Source organism: Hypanus sabinus, chromosome 5, assembly GCF_030144855.1.
Source record: "Hypanus sabinus isolate sHypSab1 chromosome 5, sHypSab1.hap1, whole genome shotgun sequence".
Taxonomy (NCBI): Eukaryota; Metazoa; Chordata; class Chondrichthyes; order Myliobatiformes; family Dasyatidae; genus Hypanus; species Hypanus sabinus.
Window position 1 is genome coordinate 22,179,616 of NC_082710.1, and position 25,959 is coordinate 22,205,574.

At 40.6% G+C, this 25,959-nt stretch overlaps 2 protein-coding genes across 8 annotated transcripts in view; one reads left to right on the forward strand and one right to left on the reverse strand.

The window, feature by feature from the left end:
- Nucleotides 1-11,412, reverse strand: part of tmem232 (transmembrane protein 232) — a 67,620-nt gene extending 56,208 nt beyond the window's left edge. For 3 of the 6 annotated variants that reach the window (XR_009512131.1, XR_009512132.1, XM_059969507.1), the window contains exons 1-3: nt 11,271-11,410; nt 3,204-3,363; nt 1,896-2,007 (exon numbers count right to left, since the gene is read on the reverse strand). Coding sequence is in view for 4 of the 6 variants with exons in the window: in XM_059969507.1 (XP_059825490.1) it covers nt 1,896-2,007; nt 3,204-3,340 (249 nt within the window). In the remaining 2 variants the exon portion in view is untranslated. Of the gene's footprint in view, nt 1-1,895; nt 2,008-3,130; nt 3,364-10,889; nt 10,967-11,270 lie in introns of those variants that run through there. The other 3 variants (XM_059969509.1, XM_059969508.1, XM_059969510.1) reach the window with 3 other exon arrangements.
- A 13,743-nt stretch (nt 11,413-25,155) lies between these two features.
- The window catches only part of slc25a46 (solute carrier family 25 member 46), a 61,855-nt gene continuing 61,051 nt past the window's right edge, over nt 25,156-25,959 (forward strand). The window contains exon 1 of one of the 2 annotated variants that reach the window (XM_059969512.1): nt 25,156-25,773. In XM_059969512.1, coding sequence (XP_059825495.1) covers nt 25,518-25,773 — 256 coding nt within the window. In that variant the 5' untranslated portion in view covers nt 25,156-25,517. The remainder of the gene's footprint in view (nt 25,774-25,959) is intronic. The other variant, XM_059969513.1, reaches the window with a different exon arrangement.

Here is a 25,959-nt window from a genome sequence, read left to right on the forward strand (position 1 = left end):
AAAAAAATAAAGTCAAGTTGCAGATATAAAAGTTGAACTAATTTGCATTTTGTTAATGAAAAATCTGATAATGATGACAGTGGTGCAGGTCTGGATACCCTTGAGATTTATATTGTGAAAACTAACGATAGACAAGCAATATGGTTTGTATCAGAAGTGAATATCAAATGAATTAAAATGGAATTGGAGACTGGTTCAGCGGTTTCAGTCATTCCACAAAATGAGTTTGAGAGGCATTTCAAAGATACTAAACTGAAGCCTGCAGGTATCCAGCTAAGAACTTATACTGGAGAAAAGATAACTCCTGTCAGAATCAGGAGTTAAATACAACAATGAAATACAAAAATCAAGGAGCCACAATGAGCTTGTATGTGGTAAAAACAGAAAGGCCAGCATTTGGTGGCATGATTGGCTCAGACAACGATAACTTGATTGGAGATCTATCCATCATTTGCATGCCACATCCCCTGTAATAGAGTCAACTAAAAGCAAATTAAGAAAGATATTGGATGATGCCAGAACTGTCTCCATGCTATACATCATGAACTGTTGCTCAACAGAGGGCAAACAAGTATTGGTGCCAACCTGTGTGCCTCTGGTTGGAAAGCATATTGGACCAAGGAAAGGTCATGCTGCTCAGAGGAATTGTAAAAGTAACAAAAGCAGTGGTCCGACTACAACAGTTTTTGTTGGCAACATATTTGAGAAAGCTTCTGATATTTTCATCAGGCAGTTACTTGTGACATGTGGCTTGGTTTTGAGCTGGTAGAGAATTCAAGGAGCTTCAGGAAAGTTGCAAGCATTCAGTTTTTGTGAGCAAAACCAGAATATTCACAAGAAACTGGAAGAAGGCGAAGAAAGGAAGAACAAAAAGTTGAAAAGGAGAAGGTGGTGTCAAAGCTGTCAGACCACCTCCTGCAGTCTCAGAGTCAATTCCTACAACCACCACAGCAGAAGCTCCAGAACCTGAGATTGTTTTTACAACCACAAGTCTCCCCTGCCAAGTGATTCCCCCTTGTCAAGAAAGACATTATCCCACAAGAATAAAAAACTTCTACAGCAATTAAATCTTTCAGCCTGAATGGGTCAATTTAAAATTTACTATGCTCTGGATGCTTCTATAGTAGTTGCATTATATAACATATAGTATATGTAGTTGAGATGCTTTCTCCATTGACTTGGAAATTATCGCTAAGCAGTGAGGAGTGCTGCGTATTTAATATTTCAGTAATATTTGAGTAGCATTGTAAACATTTTGATTAAGCATTTTTTAATTTTACATAATGTATTTCAGGTTATCTGTCAAAGTATGTTAATGGCATATGTCATTACACCACCATGTGACACAGTATGTGTGTGCCTCACTTAAAGTGACCCTCTGTCTTCTCCTTTCAATTACTTTTTTTAATGTTTTGGAATATGTGACATATAAAGAATTACTTGAAGTTAAGATAATGCAACATAGGACCTCAGTAAATTAAAATACAAAAATGCTGAAAAGACTCAGCAGGTCAAGCAGCACCTGAGGAGAGAGAAGCAGAATTCAATAGCCTCCTCGGTTCAGTGACAGACCATGGACCTGGAATATTATATTCATTTCTCTGTACAAATGCTGCCTGATCTGATAGTTCTTTCTAGTATTTTCTGTTTTTTTATTAGTTTGTATTTCCTACTCTTGCAGTTTTCCTTTAGATTTATTTACAAATTTTATGCTTTTTGAAATTTTAATTTTTAGTTTGACAAAGTGGAAAAACCAAGCAACGCATAAAGTGTGAGTTACCCCATCCATTCAGCTATGTTAATAATTTTTACAATTAACATGCCAAAAAGGTAATTAAAGTTTTTATACCAACAACTGATGTTGTTTTCTTTCTGTTTGACTATGAAGCTAATACCTTATTTCTGGTGAGCATTTTCTTAGCCATTTCAATCAGTCGTTCCTTTTCTTTTTGCATTTTTGCAGACTTATATTCAAGGACAAATTGTTCTGTGACTTCAAAGAGGGGTCTGAAATAAATGAAAAAATAGTATATTGTAAACCGTAGTATTAAGAGCAATTGATAAATGCACAGTCACTGACCTGAAACATTATCTCTGTTTCTGTTGCCACAGATACCCACTGACCACTGAGCATCAGTAACATTTTCTGATTCTTTATTTCAGAATTCCAGAATCTTTTTTTTCTAAATCTATTATGTTTTCCTTAATATGCCTGAAAAAAATATGCCCGATCCTCATCCACAATTCTCTTACATAATGGTTGATTCAATCCCGGCCTCAAAACCATTTTCCCTCTCTCCATGCCCTTTGACACTCTTGTATTTTGAATGGCTGTCAACATCTGTGTTTATTTCTATTTGTGCCATTTACTCAATCTTGTTGCAATGACTGTTGCATTCAGATAAAGAGACTTTAATTTTACCTTATCACTTATCCCTACTCTATCTTTTGTTGATGTATTCTTGCTTGTTTGCTCTGTCCCTTCTCAATACACTCTAGTCTTCATTACCTCTATCATCATCCAGCAAGATAACCCTCACCTAAAGCCTTATCTTCTATTTTTAGGTTATCTTATCTCCTTTCTATCCAGGTTTCCCATCCCAGTAACATTTCAAATTAAACTCCCTCCAATAGGGCAATACCAGATCCACCTCCGTGGAAATTCACAACTGTGTCAACACAAACAGAAATCTAATAAGTACTATTTCAAGAGGGAATATATAAAATGTCAGTGTGTGTTCACATCATAATTGCAATAAATTGGAGAAACAATAGGTGGTATGATAGTGTCGTGTTTAGCACAACACTACTACAGCATCGGTGTCCCAAGTTCAATTCTTCCACTGTGGGGAGTTTGTTCTCCTTGTGATGGTGTGGCTTTCCTCCAGGTGCTCTGGCTTCCACCCACATTCCAAAGACCTATGATTATTTGGTTAATTGGTTAATGAGTGTAATCGGGCTGTGTAGGATGGTTGAGCAGGAAGGGTCTGTTACTATGCATCTACAGTATATTTTTTTAAATTGAAATGCTCACTGTATTCTGTTTAAGGATGATTAAAAAATTGTAATACACAATCAAGAAGTGCATCATGAAATGCAAACCAATAATAAATAAATATGTTTCATTTACTTTGTGCTGAATTGTCATATATTTGGCCATCATAGTTGTCATAGCAGTATAAACACTTAAAGTGCAACTTAACGTTTTTGCGACATCCTTTGAATAGTGAGACTTCGAGGTTTCTTGAGCCATTTTCGCAAGTCTAGCCTCAAGCAGTAGGTGATCATTTTGGGAAATTATGCCAAATCTGTGCACGATGGGTATCTTCAATATCGGCATCTTTACAGAAGTAAATGTCAAATCTATGTTCACAATAAATGCAAAACAGAACATTAGTAAAATTATACAAATACAGCAGGGAATACTACAAACATAGTTGTATTGCATGGATTAACTTCAATCTTTTGAAACTATATTGTAAATCCTCACTAAAAGCAGGCAACCACTACCATATACTGAAAATCACAGTGGACTAACATAGAATAATAGTGCAATAACACACACAAAACGATGGAGGAAATCAGCAGACCAGGCAGCATCAATGGAAAAGAGTACAGTTAATGTTTCAGTCAGAGACCCTTCAGCAATGGCAGCGAAAAGAAAGCATAAAACCGACATATTATTTTAAATGATTCCTAGCTTTCACCATCATTCATTCATATAAAAAATTAATTGCTGAGTTCCTGATAGAAACTGCCATGGAGATTGTGACTGCTGCATTCATTGACGTATATGTTTTGGTCGTGTTCTGTATTGAAACATTTTTGGACGTCTATTTTCTCTACAATTTCTAAAGTTTTACAAATTAATTTACAACCTAATAAATTGACAGTTTTATTTGGTATAGTCCCTCAATATATTCATGGTATTTCTCCATCAGACCAACATGTAATTGCATTTGTTACATTATTGGCCAGGAGGGCTATTTTGTTGAAATGGAAAGATGCTTCTGCTCCTACTTTGATACAATGGTTTTCTCAGGTGATGTTATGTCTTAGTTTGGAGATAATTAGAAGCCGAACTTTTGATCCTCGATTTGATTTTGAGAAAAGGTAGGGTTCATTCGCCCACTACTATCATCTGATTTGAGTTAATTAATATAGTTTCCTTCTGATTTTTCTTTAAATGGATTTGAATTGGCGGATTGATGTTTGTTTTAAATGGAAGCTTGTATGATGTCTAGCTCCAGGGTAGTGCTCCCAATGGGTTTTTTGGGGGGGTTTCTTCAGGTAGTATGGTTTTTTTTAGTTAGTTAGTAGGGGTTTTTTTTTCCTTCTTTTTCTTTCAAAATATATTCTTAACACTTTATTTTTTCTTATTTATATATTGCTTAGCTTTGTTACTCAGTTATTTGCTAATTTAATTCTTTATTGTACATAATGTCATATTGACTTAATGTATCTTTTATTGTTGATCTTCAATAATAATTAATAAAAAAAGATCTTAAGATGAAAATGAACACACACAAAACGATGGAGGAAATCAGCAGACCAGGCAGCATCAATGGAAAAGAGTACAGTTAATGTTTCCGCCAGAGACCCTTCAGCAATGGCAGCAAAAAGAAAACATAAAATTGACATACTATTTTAAAAGATTCCTAGCTTTCACCATCATTCATTCATATAAAAAATTAATTGCTGAGTTCTTGGTTGAAGCTGCCATGGAGATGTGACTGGTACATTTATGGCTGCTTTGAGAAAGCTGTCAGAGCCTTACAGAACCCCTTGTCATCGTAGACATGGAGGTGAAGGACAACATGAGGGGAGGAAGGGAGACATCTTCAGTATGCCTGACATATCTTCTACCTGCAATTACTTCATCACTTGTGCAGTGAGTTGTGTACAAGGGCTGCAGCAGCTAATAGGGGGATCTAGAAGTGTTCATTCAGTTTATCTATCTATCTATCTATCTATTTATTTATTTATTTATTTATTATATTTTTAAGAGAATTACATAGAATGAATAGAATGTTAGAATAGTAGAAAAAAGTGAAAAAATTTAATACTAGCCCTCCCCCTCCCCTTAACCCTCCCCCCCTTAAACCCTAATATAAAAAAAAAACGAAAGAAAGAAAAGAGGGAAAAAAAGATTGCCTGGACATTGGAGGATCCCCACATGGTCCATGGAGTTCAAAATAATTTTAATTTTAATTTTCCCCAATTACTTTATAATTTTATCTTCAAAGGACCTATATATTTAATCCTATCTTTTGTAGATAGGGGTGCCAAATTTTCAAAAATATATCGTATTCATTTCTTAAATTATAAGTAATTTTTTTCAAGTGGAATGCAGCTGTATATTTCATTATTCCAATGATCCAGGATCTAGAAGTGTTATTAGGAATACACTAATGGATAAAAACAAAGACTGAGAGATGTAAATAACATACATCCTTAAGTTATCTCTTCTTCTTGATCTGCTGGAGAGTTTGCTCCTAATGTCTGGCAAACTTCAAATGCAACACATAGCTTGTGCCCTGCCCACAGTGCCAATTCATTATAGCTCTACATAAACAGAAGTAGGTAAACTGTTCCTTGTAGCCTGCTAGGCTATTTATCAAAATAATAGCCATCTTGCACCTCAGCACCATTTCCCAATACTATTACCATTTTACTTGATTTTCTTAATATCCAGTGATCAATCAATCTTTGTTATCAATCAATGAAACAATTGAGCTTCCAGGGATTAAGAATTTCTTGCTGAGCAAAGATATCTTTCCTCATCCCAGTCCTATTTGGCCTACCCTTATTCTCAAACTGCATCCTCTGGTCCTATACTTGTCAGTCAGGGGAAACATCTTTCATAAGAACATAAGACCTTTAGGATGTTCTGCACAAGGAAGCTCAAGTCCCTTTGCATCTCAGATTTTTGGATTTTCTCCCCGTTCAGAAAATAGTCTGCATATTCATTTCTACTACCAAAGTGCATGACCATGCATTTTCCAACTTTGTATTTCATTTGCCCCTCTCTTGCCCGTTCTCCTAATCTGTTTAAGTCCTTCTGCAGCCTACCTGTTTCTTCAACACTACCTGGCCCTCCACCAATCTTCATATCTATCATCAAAACTTTGCAACGAAGTCTTCTATTCCATCAAGTAAATCATTGATGTACAGCATAAAAAGAAAACATCATCCCCTGCGGAACACTATTAGTCACTGGCAGTCAACCAGAAAAGGATCCTTTTATTCCCACTTGCCGCCTCCTACCATTCAACCAATTCTTTAACCATGCCAGTAATTTTCTGTAATACAATGGGCTCTTAACTTGGTAAGCAGTCTCATGTGTGGCTTGTCAAAGGCCTTCTGAAAGTCCAACTATACAACATCCACTGCATCCCCTTTATCTATCCTACATGTAATCTCCTCAAAGAATTCCAACAGGTTCATCAAGCAATATTTTCCCTTAAGGAAACCATGCTGACTTTGTCCTACCTTGTCCTGTGTCACCAAGTACTCCATAACCTCATCCTTAACAATTGACTCCAACATCTTCCCAACCACTGAGGTCAGACTAACTGGTCTATATTTTCCTTCCTGCTGCCTTCCTCCTCATAAAGAATGGAGTTACATTTGCAAGCTTTCAGTCCTCTGGCACAATGCCAGAGTCCAATGATTTTTGAAAGATCATTACTAATGCCTCCACAATCTCTACTGTTACTTCTCCCAGAACCCTAGGGTGCAGTTTATCTGGTCCAGGTGACTTATGTATCCTTAGGCCTTTCAGATTTTTGAGCACCTTCTCCCTTCTCTTCCCTCACACCCTTCATCATCTGGCACACTACTATTGTTTTCCACAGTGAAGACTTATGCAAAATATTCATTTAATTCATCTGCCATCTCGTTGGGCCCCATAATTATTTCTCCAGGAGCAGTCTCACTCAAGTGCAAACCAACTGTAAAAAGACTTCCTTATTTCTGTAAAGTCATTTTGGCCTTCTATTCACCTGCTGCACCTATATGTTAGCTTTTAGTGACCACTATCCCCAAAGCTATGTCCTTTAAATCTCTGGGATGTAGATTACCACATCATTGCAATTTATCAGCTTTCAATTTCACCAAGTTCTCTAATATCATTTTTTATTTATAATTAGTAACCACTGTTCCTCATTCTCTCCAGATCTATAACTCCTTAATATATCCAGAGGTTAAGAAAGAAAGCAATTGCCATTTCTGATGGCCATCCTAATGGATGAAATTGCCGACAGAACATTTTCCAAGAGTTCTGAGTGCCATAACTACACTGAAACAAATTAACAAGAAGCACAATTATTGAGTGCAGATCTTCAACATGTGGGATGCTGTCCACCCCAATAACCTTTACTATATTCAGAACCTGCCGCTTTTCCTTAATACCATGCAGAACGGTGAATTGCCTGGCTCCTATGATTGCAGGCATCTCAGGGGGAAGCCAAGCCATATCATCCATTCAGCATTTCTGGCCAAAGGAGGTTGAAATATTTCAAATTTGTATTTGGCATTCATGCGCTGGACTCTGGCATTTCACCTCAGAGTTTTTTCTTCCACTTTGTTTGTCTACCATCATTCACAATTGAATGCGGCACACTGCTGAGGTTCAGTTGTATTTATTACTTAGGGGATTGTTTAGTTTTGTCTATTAAATACTTTATTTCAAGTTCAGTTTATTGTCATATTGTTCAGTAAGCATGTGGTCCTGAATGCCAGGTTGGCACTTCACTTCAGTTGCATTTGACACTGCTGTTAGCTTGCCCTTCTGCACTCCTCTCTATGTGTTTGTCATCTGGATTGATAATTAATAATAAAGCAAGGGATATTCTTGACCAATTGTGTCCGCTACAATTCTGCTGCTGATAGCTCATGGTACCTCATAGATTTTATGTTTTGAGTTGCCAAATCTATGCACTTAACATCAAGGTATAGCCACACAACCAACAGGGAGGATTTCCCAGTAGCTAAACATTTTAATTCTACTCCCCATTTCCATTACAAAATACCAATTCATGGCCTCCTCTACTTTCCCAATGAGGCCACTCTCAGGTTGGAGGAGCAACACCTCATATTCCATCTGGGTAGCCTCCAATTTAATGGCATGAAAATCAATTTCTCCAACTATACAGCAATTTATTGCCCTTCCCTTCTTTCCTTTACCACTCCCTATTCTGGCACCCCTCTTGCCCTTTTTTTCTCCTCATCTGCCTATCGTCTGCCATTCTCCTCCCCTTTTTCTCAAGATTCACTCCTCTCCTATCAGATTCTTTCTTTTTCAACCTATCATCTCACAATTTCTTATTTCAAACCCCCCACCCCCATCAAACTGTCTTCAATTGTCACCTTCTAGCTTCATCTATCACCTACGAGTTTGTATGCTTTCCTCTCTCCTCACCTTCTTATCTTGTCCCCCCCCCCCTTTCCTTTCCAGTCCTGATGCAGGATCTTGGCCCAAAATTCCATAGATGACACCTGATTGGCCGACTTCCTCTCGCATTTTGTGTGTTTTGCTCGGGAATGCTTGCTTGCCTACTTTTATCTTAAATTCTTACAAACGTTCTTTGCTTATGCTCTCTTGTGTAATTGGGTCCTTGTGTACCCTGCCTTGTGTAGCTGGATCCTGGACTTCCTGTCAGATCGCTGGGAGATGGTAAGAGTGAGCTTCCTCATCTTTGCCCCTCTGACCCTCAAAACAGGTGCCCGCAGGGTTGTGTCCTAAGCTCCCTCCTTTACTATCGATATACCCATGACTGTGTCAACACCAACAGCTCCAATATGCTAATTAAATTTGCCGATGATGCTACATTGATTTGCCTAATCTAAAATAATAATGAGGCAACCTTGAGAGAAGAAGTCATCACCCTGACACAGTTGTGTCAATAAAACAACCTCTCCCTCAATGTCACAACAACAGGGGAGCTGGTTGTGGACTACAGGAGGAATGGAGACAGGCTAACTCCTATTGACATCAATGGATCGGGGGTTGAGAGGGTGAAGAGCTTTAAGTTCCTCGGGCCAAACGTCACCGAGGATCTCACGTGATCTATACACACCAGCCATGTGATGAAAAAGGCACAACAGTGCCTTTTTCACCTCAGATGGTTGAAGAAGTTTGGTATGGGCCCCCAAATCCTAAGAACTTTCTACAGAAGCACAAGTGAGAGCATCCTGACTGGCTACATCACTGCCTGGTATGGAAACCTTCCTTCAATCACAGGGCTCTGCAGAGAGTGGTGCAGACAGCCCAGCGCATCTGTAGATGTGAAAATCCCACTATTCAGGAGATTTACATGGACAGGTGTATAAAAAGGACCTGAAGGATCATTGGGGACCTGAGTCACCCTAAATACAAACTGTTCCAGCTGCTACCATCTGGGAAACAGTACCGCAGCATAAAAGACAGGACCAACAGGCTCTGGGACAGTTTCTTCCACCAGGCCATCAGACTGATTAATTCACACTGATACAATTGTATATCTATGTTATATTGACTGTCCTGTTGGACATACTGCTTATTATAAATTGCTATAAATTGAACATTTGGATGGAGACGTAACTTAAAGATTTTTACTCCTCATGTATGTGAAGGATGTAAGTAATAAAGTCAATTCAATTACAGTATCTATACTATGTTAACCACTCAATGTGTTGTTTCCTTTGTATTGTTCTCCCCTCTGTCCTCTTTGAACTTACACTTTTACACTTTTGATGCTCATCTTAATCTGACACATAAATAAATTGAATTTAAAAAGCAAACATAAAATAGTTAGATATTAATATATTAAGCAAATTGGAAAACTGCAGCAAATGAATTTCAAGGTAAATATGTTTGAAGTCATCCATTTTAATCCTTTAGTAAGTACTTTCTAAATGATGAAGGAGGTCTAAAGAGAGTCCAAGATGCACATGCCACAAATATACGTAGATCATACACAAGTACAGAAAAAAACTCAAGGTCAGCCTTGGAAGTTGGAATTTTATACCTAGGGGACTGTGGAATAAGTGAAAACAAGTTATATAACAGGTATGGAATTAGACCACATCCAAAATACTGTTTGTTGTTCTGAGTACCATGCCATTGGAAGGATGACATTGGCGTTGAAGAGGGTCCGCTAGTGTGGTATCTATACTTCCAAGGATTAAGTTGCTGTGTAATTGTGTATTCTAGGACTGTACATCCAAGTATGGACAATCAAGGAATTATTGAATCAGAGTTAAGGAGACATCAAAAGAAGGGAAAAAGACAGGAGTCAGTGTTCCTAGTCCTTTTCACAACCCAATACTCAAATTAGAAGCAACCCTTTCAGGAATGAAATTAGGAAACATTTCTCTCAACAAAGCAATGGAATTTTAGAACTATCTTCCTCAAAGGGCAACAGATGCCAAATCAAATTTTTAATTAATGTTTGACACTGATCAGGTTTTGTTCAACAGGTTGGACAACAGGGAAAATAGCAAGCATAGGGAGTTAGCTGTAGATCTATCATTGAACAGCTAAACAAGCTTGATGAGTTAAATAGTCCTGCTCTGTTCATTTTTATGGTTTACTTTTGTCCAAATAGTATCTATTAAACCTCTGGTGGGAAATATTTATTGAATTTTCTTTTCTCCCGGTTTAATTTTATTTGGCTATGCCTCAATTCTGTTTGCTCAGTGTTAAATTACAGGTGTTCTCCCAGAGTGATATGTTCCATGGCAACTTATTTTTATGATAAACTATCTTCTACAGTTCCACATGAATTCCTTATGGCTTTTAATCTACTTTTGTCCCCATCAAGTTCCCATTCTGTCTACCTCGATACTTATTGATGCTTTTGAAAGCAGGACGAACAATTATTGCAGATACAAGTTTCAATACTGACCAGTTATTATTATTTAATACCAGTCACTGCTTCCTCCAGGCACTCCATCCTTCAATCAACTGCCACCTTGCCTAATGACAGATATAACAGCCTCCGGTTTGTCGGACTCAAACCATTACGATGGAGAATACACTGTTATTGCGTTTCCAATTTGCTCGCCGCCACTTTAATAATAGCGATAGTATTAAGTTCATAATCTACTATATTCAACTCCTGGGTTCGAAGGAAACGAGTATCGGCCCCACCTCGGAAGTGTTCATTTAAAAACAGGAGAGCGGCAATGAAGAAGGAAGTAAAGATTTGGGGAAGTTTTTTTTAATAGGATGTTTAATTGCTACTCGCAAAGCAATTCTTAGTTCAATGATATATGAAGAATACTACCGTGGTGTGGAGACGGAGAGATGTAGCTGCAATAGTACAGAAATTGATCTAATACCAGTATGAGAGGATATCTCCGGTTCCCATTCAGTTCAGACCGAGCCCGGATTCCGAAGCGTCCCTCGATGTCCTAACTCTGTTGTCGTGGCGGTTTCCATGGAGATCCACCGGGGCGGGCACTGTGGTTGTCCGGAAGTCCAGGTAGTCAAAGTTCAATGTCTTAATGGTTTTAAAACAGCCATTCGCCCTCCCACCCCCAAATTAATGAAACGCGAATAAAGGGATTGCTGACATTTCTGCTAATGCACGGTCTCGTCTTTATTTATTTCTTAGGCCAGGATTTATGGCCGACCCTTTAAATAGCTCAGAATTGAACAACTTGTTATTTAATGCGGCTAATTAGTTGTGTGCTAGATTTGTCAACGGTCCCATATTGAACAGGATGTGCGATTTTAAAAGTAAATCTGGTTGTCCTATGCAAGGTCAGTGGAGGAGACCTATTTTCCATTTCACACGATATGAGACCCTTTCCCCTACCCTGACCCTGCTACCGTCTCTCGAGGAACTCCACTGAACAATTACCTCAGCTTGTAAAACAAACATTTCTTTGTAACTCGTTTTCCAGCTACCTAGCCAGTTTTCTAGCTGTGCTCCCTCAACCCTTATATATTTTTTTCAAACTTGATGTCAACTTTATGTGGCACTTCATCAAAAACCTTTGGAAGTATTTTCCTCATCTTAACAGTGAGGATCAATTGGGGAAACAATCAACTGTGATCCCCTTGTTAATCCTTTTTTTATTATTTAAGTAAGTATCAAGTTAGAAACAACAAGTTTTAGTACATCATGTTAATTTCACTTATCAATCCACATTTGTGTAAATGTCTTAATTCTGCCTGATTATTATGCTAAATTGGCAAATTGGTTTATTATTGTCATATATACCAAGGTACAGCAAAAATTGTTTGTTTTGTGTGTCATCCATACAGATTACTTCATCATAACAGTGCAATGAGTTAGTAAATGGGAAAACAATAACAATGCAGAATAAAGTACTAGTTACAGATAAAATGCGGGTAGACAATAAGGTGCATTGTGAGATCAAGAGTCCATTTTACTGCATTAGAGGACCATTCAATAGTCTCATAACAGCAGGATAGAAGCTGTCCTTGACTTTCAGGTTCTTATATCTTCAGCTCAATGGGAGGGGAAAGAATCTTCAGTGTGGTCCTTAGGTTAAGCTGGCTACTCTACCAAGGCAGCAAGAAGTAGGAGGGGAGGCCAGTTTCCATGATGTGCTGAGCTGTGTCCACAACTCTCTGCAGTTTCTCAGGCAGAGCAGTTGCCACACCAAGCTGCGATGCAACTGATAGAATGCTTTCTCTGGTACATCTAAAAAAATTGGCCATGGTCAACGGAGACATGCCAATTTTTTTAGACTTCTTAGTGCTTTCTTGACCATGGCATTCATGTGGTTGGACTTCAACGGGGCTGTTAGTATTGTTTATCCCTAGGAGGGGTGTATGGGAGGAGTAGCACCTCTGGTGAAGGGGCTACTCCAGGGCAGCTCACTCACCTTTGGTCCCCACCAGACACTCAACTCTCACCTGTGGCTCCAAGCATGTGACAGTGGGCACACCTAGGAATACTGCTTCAACAGGTGGGCTAAACCAGGTGAGGGTAGCCAATGGCCTCATACCCCGGTGAGATAGGGACATGCCTGTCCAAGCGTGCAAAATCAGCTCTGGCGGACTGGGTAGATGAGATCTACAGTGAAATCCAATGGCCAGGAAGGCAGTACTACAACACATCACAAGCAAAGAGCATGACAAGGCACAGAAGAAATTGTAGTCATCCACTGCTACCAAGGAAGACTCCAGTTTGTAACACTTGTTCGTATCACTAGACCCATACTTCTGAAGTCAAGAGAGTGGAACTGTCCCACAGTCGTGAATGTACAAGGAGTAAATTAGTGGGATGATGATGCAGCCTTATAGGGTATCAGTGTTAAGGAAACTTGTGATGGAGCTGTTGCTCTCTATTCTTTCTGATTGCATTCTGTTGGTCAGAAAGCCAACAATCCAGTTGAAAAGGGAAGTGTTAAATCCCAGGTCAAAGAATTTGAAGATGAATTTGTATAGACTTATAGTATTGAAGATGAATCTGCAGACAATAAATAAGCCTAATGTAGGGTCTTTACCCTTCAGATAGAACATAGCACATTACAGCTCAGGAACAGGACATAGCCCATAATATTGTGCAGAACTAATTAATCTGGTAATTAAATGCATGACTAAATTAATTTCTTTTGCCCACACAATGTTCATATCCCTCCATTCTTTGTACATCCATATACCTATCTCAGAGCCTCTTACATGCCTCTATCGTTTTTGCCTCAACTATCACACTTGGCAGTGCATTCCAGGCACCCACCAGTCTGTATAAAGAAACAACTTGCCCTGCACATTTTGAATGAATTTTGCTACTCTTACCATAAATGCACACCTTCTAGTATTAGGCATTTCAGACTTAGGACAAAGCTGCCTTCTCTATCTGTGCACCTCATAATCTTATAATAAACTTGTATTAGGTCTCAGTCGACATTTTCTGGACAGACCACAAAACTGTTTATTTGACTTCTTTTACATCTGTTTTTCAACTTAAATGTGTTTCTGGAGCTTGTAATTTATGGTTTGGGAGGTCCAGCGCTGGAGGATTGGGAAAACTTTAAAAAGCAACAAAGAACAACTAAGCAAGAAATAAGGAAAGGGAAGATAGAGTATGAAAGTAAATTAGCACAAAATTTAAAAACAGATAGCAACATTTCTATAAATATATAAAGTGGAAGAGGGTGGCTAAAGTCAACGTAGGTCCCTTGTAAGACGAGAAGCAGAAATAGATATTGGGTGATAAGGAAACGGCTGAGGCATTCAATGACTATTTTGTGTCAGTCTTCATGATGGAGAACACATCTAACATGCCAAAGTATGATGTTCTGAATGAAATGGGAAGTGAGGACCTAGATAAAATCACTGTCACTAAAGAGGTAGTGATGAGAAAACTAGAGGGCCTGAAGTTAGATGAGTCCCCTGGTCCTGTTGGGATGCATCCCAGGGTGCTGAAGGAATTGGCAGAGGTTATAGTAGACACGTTGGTAATCATTTACCAAAATTCTCTAGACTCTGGGCAGGTCCTGGCAGATTGGAAGACAGCAAATGTCACACCACTTTTTTAAAAAGGATGTAGGCAAAAGATGGGCACCTATAGGCCAATTAGTTTAACATCTGTAGTCGGGAAAATGCTTGAAGCTGTCATTAAGGAAGAAACAGCAAATCAATTAGAAAGGATAAAAACACAAAATGCTGGCAAAACTCAGCAGGCCAGACAGCATCTATGGGAGGAGGAAGTGATGATGTTTCAGGCCAAAACCCTTCATCCTCCTGATGAAGGGTTTCGGCCCGAAACATCGTCACTATCTCCTCCCATAGATGCTGTCTGGCCAGCTGAGTTCTGCCGGCATTTTGTGTTTTTATTTATTTCCAGCATCTGCAGATTCACTCGTGTTGTCATTCAGAAAGGAGTGGTTCCATTAGAAAGATGCAATGAGGATTCAGAAAGGGCAGGTCCTGTTTGACAAAGTTACTGGAATTCTTTGAGGACATAATGGGTACAGTGGATAGAGGGGGACAGGTGGATGTCGTATACTTGGATTTCCAGAAGGTATTTGATAAGGTGCCAAACACGAGATTTATAAATAAGATACTATGCATGGATTCGGAGGAAGTGTATTGGCATGAATAGTGGATTGGTTAACCAATAGAAGGCAGAGAGTTGGCAGTCAGTGGTGAGTGGGGTACCGCAGGGGTCAATGCTGAGCCTGCAGCTGTTTACCATTTACAATGATGATTTGGAAGAGGGGACTGAGTGCAAAATTTGCTGATGACACTAAACTGAGTGGAAAAGTAAATTGTACAGAGGATGTGGAGAGTCTGCAGAGGGATATAGATAGGTTAAGTGAGTGGGCCAAGGTCTGGCAGATGGAATACAACGTTGGTAAGTGCAAGATCATCCACTTTGGAAGGAATAATAGAAGAGCAGATTATTATTTAAATGGTAAATGATTGAAGCATGCTGTTGTGCAAAGGGACTTGGGAGTGCTTGTTCATGAATCGCAAAAAGTTGGCTTGCAGGTACAACACGTTATTAAGAAGGCAAATGGAATATTGGCCTTCATTGCTAGAGGGATTGAATTCAAGAGCAGGGAGGTCATGCTGCAACTATACAGGGTACTGGTGAAGCTGCACCGGAGTACCGCGTGCAGTTCTGGTCTCCATACTTGAGGAAGGATATACTGGCTTTGGAGGCAGTGCAGAGGAGGTTCACCAGGTTAATTCCAGAGATGAAGGGGTTAACCTATGAGGAGAGATTGGGTCATTTGAATTTTGAAAGGGATAGATAAGATAGAAGTAGTAAAGTTATTTCCATTGGTAGGTGAAACATTGCCTCAAGATTCAGGTGAGAAGATTTAGGATGGAGATGAGGAGAAACTGTTTTTTCCCAGAGAGTGGTGATTCTGTGGAATTCTCTGCCCAGGGAAGCAGTTGAGACTTCCTCTAAATATATTTAAGATACAGTTAGATAGGTTTTAACATAGTAGGGGAATTAAAGGTTATGGGGAAAAGGCAGGCAGATGAAGCTGAGTTTACGGACAGATCAGCCATGATCTTATTGAATGGCGGGGCAGGCTCGATGGGCCGGATGGCCTACTCCTGCTCCTATTTCTTACGTTCTTATGTAAAATGACGAGGAAGATTGAAACATTGAGGCATATGTGAAAGGTGAATGTGGGTTCAGTGTCGACTACCTGCCTTTTCATTGCTGATGGGGTTGCTCTGATGCCAATGAAGGAGCCTATGTGATCTATCACTGTGCCTGGAAAGCAGGCCTCTGTGTTCGAGACATGTCTCTCTCTTTTGATGATGTAGGAGGAGGTTATCAAGGTTCTGCATTTGATTATTGACTTTTTCAGTTTTATGGTTTTTATATTCTGTGTTGTGGCCCATTCTTTCTTCTTGTTTTTTTGTGCAGTGGGGGGGGGGCGCCTTTGGGGTTTGATGTTCTTGATGCACTTTGTGTGGGGGAGGGGGTTCGGGTGGGTTAATAATCGTGTTGCCACTCTTTTTTGTGCAGGGGGCTGGGGGTGGAGTTCAGTGTTCTTGTTGCGTTTCATGTGGGGAAGGGGAGTTTGGGGGCTGACATTCTTGTTGCATTTTGTGCGGGGGAGGGTGGTTTCGGGGGAAGTTGATGATCGTGTTGCCTTTCACTTTTGTGATGAGGAGGTGAGTTTGCTGTTTCTCTTTGAACTGACTTCCATGGTTTTCTTTGTTGCTGGAGAAGAATCATCTCAGGTTTGTATACTACATTATTTTGATAATAAATGAACCTTTGAACCTTAGGCTCTGCCCCTACAGAGAAAGCAACCTAAGTTTGCTTTCCTCAGAGCACATGAGGCTACTTAGCAAGATAAGATTCCACAGTTTGCAAGAAAAGCACTGCAATGGATAGATCAATGGCTGATTGGCAGTGTGCAAGGAGTGGGAATGAAGGGAGCTGCCAGTGACTAGTGATGTTCCACAGGAGTCATTGTTAGGACTGCTTCTTTTTACATTGTATATCAACAGTTTGGATGATGGAATCGATGTAGATTCAGAGTTTGCTTCGCCTAACAACTTTGCTTCTTCTGCCAGAAAATGTGGGATCTCCCAGTGGCCTCCCATTCTCATTCTGACACGTCCAACCATGGCCTCCTCTACTGTCATGATGAGGCCACACTTTGGGGAGGCTGGAGGAGCAACACTTTATATTCAGCCTTAGTAGCCTCCAACCTGATGGTATGAGTATCAATTTCTCTCCTATTAGATTCCCTCTTCTCCAGCCCTGTATCACTTTCACCAATAAACTTCTCAGCTCTTCACTTCACCCTTCCCACCAGCCCCCGTTTCACCTATCACTTTGTGTTTCTTCCTCTTCTCCCCCACCTTCTAACTCTGACTCTTTTTTTTTCTACAGTCCTGATGAAGGATCTCAGCCCAAAACGTCAACTGTACTCTTTTCCATAGCTGCTGCCTGGTCTGCTGAATTCCTCCAGCACTTTGTGGGTGTTGCTTAGATTTCCAGCATCTGCAGATTTTCTCTTGTTTGTGATTGGGTTTGGGGAGGGCAGGATTGTGAATAGAAAACTGAGTTAGGAACTTAGAGAGATTATATTGTTTTAAGTAGTGCACATGGATATTGGGTTGATTTCCATAGTTTTGTGAAGGTGGCAACACAAATCCCTAGATTAGTAAAGAAACTATGTGACATAGATAGCCTCCACAGTATCCAAGACATCTTTAAGGAGCAGTGCCTTAGGAATGTGGCATCCATCATTAAGGATTCCCACCACCCAGGACATGCCCTCTTCACACTGTTACAATCAGGAAGGAGGTACAGAAGCCTGAAGGCACATACTCAGCGATTTAGGAACAGCTTCTTCCTCTCTTCCGTCTGATTTCTAAATGGATATTGAACCCATGAACACCACCTCTCTACTTTTTATTTCTTTTATTTTGCTCTACTTATTTTAACTTAACTATTTAATAGACATATATATATATATATATACACACCATGTAACAGTTTTTTCTATATTTATCATGTATTTCATTGTTCTGCTGCCATAAAGTTAATAAATTTCACAACATATGCTAGTGATATTAAATCTAATTCTGATCCTGATAGTTGCCTTCATTGCCAGGATGTTGAATAAAAAAGGTTATAAGGTCATGTTGCAGCTGTGTAAAATTTTGATTAGGCTACATTTGGAGTGCTACATGCAGTTCTTCCTGTATTACAGGAAGGACGTGGAGGCTTTGGAGAGAGCCTATGGAAAACTTGAGCATGGAGGTGAGTTGGCGCCAAGTGGCTGCTTCTTCAAGCTCATCTGTGGAAACAGTTTAAATTCCACTCTTTAATATCATTTTTTCCTTTCCTGTTTAAGCTGCTTGGGGTTCCATCGAGGTCCTGATCTGCAAGTGGCACTCAAACTGTGTGTTTTTTTAAATGGGGGATGAGTCCCTGTTCCTGGAGCCTGCTGGCCAACTGTTTTCTGACATTCTCCAGGCGTGGCTTGGAACATTGCACATCTGGAGTTCAGCCCTGAGAACAACCAATTCAGGCCGGTGTTGCTGACTGAGGTGTTGCAGGAGATGGAACATCAGGATTTCGCTGCGGCAGATGTACGGAACAGAGGTCTCTGTAGTCGAGTGGTCACACTCTCTTTCTCTTGGTGGTGGGAGAGTTTGTTGCCGATTCTTGAGTCGGAGAATCTCAGAACAAAATTCGACGTGGCAGACTGTAATATCCTAACAGTGACTGTTAGTCTCTCCTTTCGCTGTGAAAATGGATACCCCTCTGTCGTGTGTGTGTGTGTGTGTGTGTGTGTGTGTGTGTGTGTGTGTGTGTGTGTGTGTGTGAGAGAGAGAGAGAGAACGAGAATGAACGAACCTGTGGCATGTCAAACTGTCGGGTTAACAATAATCTTTGTTGACTGCAGATTATGGTCTCTTTAGGTGCTTTACTGTTACCTGGTGGGTGGTGGGCACTGATAGTTTTGTTGAAACGGGCAGGGGAGGGAGGTCGATGCAGGGGGATTTGGGGTTCTAATGTTTTTCTGTCATTCATTCTTTTAGGGTTCTTCTGTTTTCCATGGATGTCTGCAAAGACAAATATTTCAGGTTGTATACTGTATACATTCTCTGATAATAAACTGAACCATTTGAGCAGAAGAGGTTCACCAGGATGTACCTAACTTAGAGAGCATTAACTGCAATAAATTGGACAGATTTAGTTTGTTTTAGGAAGCTGAGAGATGCGAATAAAAACATATAAAACTACAAAAGGCATGAATGGGGTGAAGGATGAGTACCTTTACCCCTAGGGTAGAAATCTCAAATACAAGAAGACATAAGTTTAAGGTTAAATGGGCAAAGTTTAGGGGAGACCTGAAGCAAGTTTCTTTTTGAATAGCAGGTCTGTGTATGTTGTTTGTATACTGTATTTCATGTAGCTATTTCTGGTTATTTTGTAATATGATTGTAATTACATTGTGGGGTGCATCACATTCTAATTCATGTATAGTCTTAAGTTAACTTTGTGGATAATCAAAGGTGGTATGACCTGGTGCATAAGAAATGGGGCTGACTGCCAGGAGTTCACATAAGCATCATGCCATGGTATGGAAATGCCAATGACTTTGAACGAAAATCCTACAAAAGGTAGTGGATTCAGTCCAGCACATCACAGGTAAAACCTTTCCAACCATTGAGCACATCTACACGAACTGCTGTCATAGGAAAACAGCATCCATCATCAGAAACCTCCACCATCCAGGCATGCTCTTTTCTTGCTGCTGCCATCAGGTAGAAGGTACAAGAGTGTCAGGACTCGCACTAGTGGGTTCAAGAACAGTTACTACCCCTCAACTATCCAAGCTCTTGAAGAAAAGGAGATAACTACACATACTTGCCCATCCATTGAGATGTTCCCATAACTGATGATCTCACTTTAAGGACTCTTCATCCATTATCTCATGTTCTTGTTATTTATTGCTACTTATTTAGATTTGCATTTGCTCCGTTTGTTGTCTTCTGCACTCTGGTTGATCTTTCACTGATCCTGTAATTGTTGCTATTCTATAGAATCTCTGAATATGCCCACAAGAAAATTAATCTCTCAGGGTTTTATATTGCAACATAATATACGTACTTTGATAATAAAATTCACTTTGAACTTCTGAATTTTAGACAAGAATAAATGCAAAGCATTATAGTGTTTTCTGGTAGATATCATTTTATAAGTATTGGCAATTTTTACTATTTTTGCTAATTTTTCCAAGTTTGATTTTTGACGCACCTAATAAACACATAAGTGCTAAGTGACTCCAGCCATTTTTCATTTGGTCATAACCCACCTATCAAACACCTACCCAGTAAGTCTTTGGACTGTGGGAGGAAACTGGAGCACCCAGAGAAAACACACACACGTTCCATGGGGAGACCTACGCTACCGAGGTACCTGTGACTTCTAGATTGCCATGATCAGTCTCCCTCTGCTTTAGGAAAGATTCTTCCAATCCACTCTAGTTGTACACCATTCATGTTTCTTTTCCACTCCATTGGAAAACAAACCCAAGCTATTGCAGTCTCTCATAACTGAAACTCTTCATGCCAGAGAACCTTATGAATTCCTCTGGACCTTCTCCATTACAAATCCTTTCCCTAGTGTGGTGACCAACACTAGACATGATACTTCAGCTGTAAACTAAACAACATTTTATGAAGTTGTACATAACCTCACTGTTTTTATGTTTCATGTCCCCGCTAATGAAAACCAAGAAGTGCATCACTTATTAGGATTAAATTCCATCTGCTGTTGCTTACTCTATTTTATTTGCAGCTTCAGAGCTGTGTCAGATGTGGCTATAAGCAGCACTGGGGCCCCACAGGGGACTGTATTGGCTCCTTCCTGTTTACCCTGTATACCTTGGACTTTAGATACAACACTTAGTCATGTCATCTGTATAAATTCTCTGATGGCTCAGCAATAGTTGGGTGTATAAAAGGTGGATGGGAAGATGAATACAGGGCCCTGGTGGAGGACTTTGGACTTTAAATTCTCTGCTGCTCAACATCAGTAAGACAAAGGAGATGGTGATGGACTTTAGGAAGACTAAGTATGCATTGCTCCCTGTTACTATTGATAGTGAGGATGTGGAGAGGACCTACAAGTACCTAGAGGTGCATCCTGAATGACAGATTTGAGAGGAGCACCAACACAGAGGCCGTGTACAAGAAGGGCCAGAGGCACCTCTACTTCCTGAAGAGACTGAGGTCCTTTGGAGTATGCAGGCCTCTCCTTCACATGCCCTACCAGTTTGTTGTCACCAGTCTTCTCCATCAATCTTCTATGTCAGGCATAGGCAAACTACAGCCCAGGGGCCATATGCGGCCCGTTAAGCTTTTTAATCTGGCCCACAGAACTTGATGAAATTATATTAATAAACCTTGTTAACGTTTTTTCCCTGCAATTCTGGCATTTTCCCAAGAGATGACGCACTCTATGTACATTTGTGGCAACCCATTTCCTGGCACATCCGAAGCGGCTCACAATTAGCCAGCGTTCTGGCTAAGGGAGATAGCCTGCGGGGATTTGTGAGCACAGAGCTTTGGAGCCTCTGCGCCACGGGGGGCAGGTTGAGGGAGGCTTAAAAGTGAGGCTGGGGATTTCGAATAAAGTTTTTTTCTTCGACTGCAGTTACCGACTCCGTGTCGTAATTTTAGCGCTGCATGTAGCACACCGCTACACATTGACCTTTGTTGAGGTGCAGCGTATTACTCCATATTTGCGCTTTACTCTTTGTTCGGCTCAACCTATTTGTGTGAACAGGCGTTCAGCGTCATGAACATCAACAAAGCCAGCCACAGATCCAAGTTAACTGACCAACACCTCAGATCCATCCTGAGAATCGCCACAACAAAACTAAATCCAGACTTTGATGCGCTGGCTAAAAAGGGAGACCAACAACACTGTTCCCACTGAAATTAAAAATAAGTTTCTTCGTTGTGTTATGTAAAAAATGCATTTGAAAATATTTTTTTCAATAAGCCTTACATGTTACATGTCATTTCTGTTAAGTGATGGACATGAGTAGTGCGCAGGTGCACGTACGTTCTCAAAATAAAAAATGCGCTCCAGATCAAATAACGCGCTCCGCATACTGGCGCGCTGTCACTGTTCTGTCCTTGTGCTGGTCGTTGTTGAGTTTTGGCACAGGGGACAATTGAATAAGAAGGAGCAGGACAAGTAGACCTGCATCTCCTACCGTTTTTGAAATAAAGACAGGCAGGAGTAGAGTGATGATGATAATATCTTGAAGGATAACAGAATTTTCAGTGCTTTAAAATAATAACTTACTATTTAAAAAAGCTGTATTTTATTCATTTAATTTTCAGTGTTTTGTCATTTCAATAAATAACTAAGTACCATGGGACTTCAAAGACAGATATTTTGTTGTAATGCATTTGTTCATTTTCAATTGAAATTAAAGCACATGTTTTCTACATATCCCATGATATTTTATTTTCTCTTATGAGGTGTATTACCAAAACACTCTGTCCATCTGCTCCTGGTCCGGCCCCCCTGTCAAATTTTAGAACCCTTTGTGGCCCACAAGCCAAAAAGTTTGCCCACCCCTGTTCTATGTGGTGGAGTGCTGGGGCAATGGCATCATCACGGGTGATGCCAACAGGCTCAAAAAACTGATTAGAAAGGCTGGTTCTGTTATAGGAGTCAAACTAGATACACTAGAGGCTGTGGTAGAACAAAGGACCCTATGGAAAATCCTGGCAATTCTGGACAATGTTTCTCATCCTCTGCATACCACTTTGGCTGAACAGAGGAGCACTTTTAATGATGGACTAAGACAACTGTGCCACTCCAAAGAGCACTATATGAGGCCGTGCTTGCTCTCAGCCATTAGGCTCTGTAATGAGTCAACCTATAGTTAGAGAAGAGATTGCTCCTCCTGTTAGACCTATTTTTTTTCTACTTCTTTTCTAATATTTATACCTGTGCACTTGTAATACTACTGTGACACTGTAATTTCCTTTGGGATCAATGAAGTATCTATCTATCGATCTTAACTAATTGATGGTGTACTGTAGGCCATACCTATGCTCCTCACTATCAACATCAGCAATTTTTATGTCATCTGCAAAACAACATTGTGCTTCTGACTGCAAGATGGCACTGGTGATACACAGTGATGTCCTGTGGCTGCTCACAAAACTATACGAATATACTTCTGAATTACTATCGCTGCAATCTGCAGCCTATAATTTTCCTTTAAGAAATGGACTTTTGAACTGTTTGCATCAACTAGCGATTTCATGATCTTCTGAAGGACCCTGAACACCTGACTCTCTGGAAAGCAGGTACAGCACCTTTATGCAGATAAAAGTACATCACCAACGGCCAAAAAAACGACCAAGGTTGGTGAGGGGAACTTCAAGCCAGGCTGAAATAGTGGGGTGTAAATCTTCCTCTACCCTGTATCTTATTAGTAAATGTATAGTCATTGGAGAACAAGATTAAGGGCAAGATTGCTGTATCAGAGTGAAATGAGGGATTGCTGCATACGTACTTTACGGAGACATGGCTCACTCAAGATGTACTAGACAAGGTGGCCCAGCCCGAGGGATTCTTGATCTATCAATTGGATTGATCTGCAGAACATTTGGGGAGGCAAGAGGTGGGGGGTCTATGTTTCTTGATAAACATGGAGACAGCAATCTTGTCACACTCTTGTTCTCCCAACCTGGAACATCTAATGTTTAAGTGCTGCCTGTTCCAGTTACTGAGCGAGCTCTCCTCTGTGACCCTGATCACAATTTACATACTGCCATGTTAGGCAAGCACTTGATGTATTGAGTACAGCAATCAGCAAACAAGAAATAAACTACACTAATGCCTTGCAAATCATTGATTGTCAGGGAATTCCATTAGGCTTGCTTCAAGAAATCTCTGCCCGATTATCATCAACACATCACCTGCAACATCAGGGATCCCAACACTGCTATTGTGATCACTATAGCAGTGATCACAATGAACACTGCTATACTACAATTAGGAATGCTTACTATTCCATCCCGAGCATTTCGGGAAATCTGATCCTCTAGTTGTTGTCATCCTACCTGCGTACAAGCAGGGGCTAAAGAGTAAGGCTCCAGAGGTCAGGATAACAAAGAGGTCGTGAAATGGGCCATCTTCAAAGACTTAACAGAGACTCTGAATGAAAATGCCACGGTTGTCACAGACTTTATAAAGTCAGTCATGGAAAAGTGTACCCCCACAAAATCATTCAAGACTGTTCCCCAACCTGAAGCCCTGGATGAACCACGAGAAGGCCAGTGATGTTCTGGTCTGGCAAGAAAGCAAAATACCAGAGGTCCAGGTATGGAAAGCCATCTCACATGCGAAGTTGCAATTCCAGACTAAACTGGAATCGCAGAAGGATCCTCAATAGCTGTGGCTGTGGCGATTCCCTTACTTGCAACCCCATTCAGTTTGAATTAGCAACAACATCTCCTCCACTATCACCATCAGCGGAGGTGCACCACAAGGCTGGAAATATGGCCTTGAATGGAAAAGCCTACAAAAGTAGTCCAACACAGGTAAAGTACTCCCCACCATCGAGTGCATCTACAAGGAGCGCTGTCGCAGGAAAGGACCCCACCATCTAGGCCATGCTCTCTTCTTGCTGGTGCGCTCAGGAAGGAGGTACAGAAACCTCTGAATCCACACCACCATGTTCATTAACTGTTATTGACCCTTAACCTTGATATTGGAGGGGATAACTCCACTCAACTTCACCTAAACCAACACTGATCCAACAACCCACAGACTCACTTTCAAGGATTCTTCATCTCGTACTCTCTATTTATTTCTTACTTATTTATTATTATTATTATTATTATTATTATATTAGTTTTTTTTTCTTTTTGTATTTGTAGTTTGTTGTATTTTGCACATTGATTATTTGTTCATCTGGTGTGTGACCTTTCATTGATTCTACTGATTCTTTGTACTATTTACTGTGAATGCCCACAAAAGAATCTTAGAGTAGCACATAACGATATATAAATACTTAATAATAATTTTAATAAATTTAGTTTGAACTTTTGACATATCCTATATGTCAACAGCATGGGGTTACAGTACCAGTCCCTGTAGCACACCATTGATCACAGTCTATCAATCATAAAAAAAACAATTATCCACCATCGCCCTCACCCTGACCCAACCGATCTTGAATCCTATTCGACAACATGCTCCTGATCCAATGAGTTCCAACCTTTTGGACCAGTATCCAATGAAGAACCTTATCAAAGATCCGTGTACACCTGATCAACGGCACAATACGGTGGCAAGCACCCAATTTCCAAAGCACTTATCAGTAAACATATGTGCATCGAATATTATTATAATCTTGAACCAGCCTGTTCCCACAGCTGGGATGGGGAGAGTGCTCCCACTTGCAGATGGACAGCATTCTCCAGAATTCCCGGCTTGTTTCCGGTTGAGGTAATTTCCGGTGACTGAGGGCGTCGCTCATTCGTCCGCCGACGCTCGCCCTTCATCCGCTCCGTTTCGATGTATCCGCGGCGGCCTCAAGATTTTAACGAGGGACTGAGCGGCCGAGGTTGTGAGGATGTGCCGGCGGCGGGAGGGTACGCGACCTCGTCAAGGACTTGGGACTCCAGTGACTCTTGGCCGATGGAGAGCAGGTTCCGGGCGCCTGCGGCTGGTCCTTGGGGAGAGAGAGCGGCGGGGGCGGCGGCAGCGACAACCCCAGCGCCAGCCGGCAGTGCGGGGGCGACTGCCCCGGAGAACGCGGCGGGATCCTCTGGCGAGTATTTCACATAAAAGTAAACCCGCCGCTTGGCTTCGAGGCAGCGTGGGCCGAGTCTGTGCAGCCGGATGCCGGCTGGCTGTCAGTTCCGCCTGTGGCAGAGGGGGACTGAACCGGAGTCTGGATCTACTGGCATCTAGCTAATTGTCTTACTTTCCAGTGACTTCTAGAGTCAAAACTGGG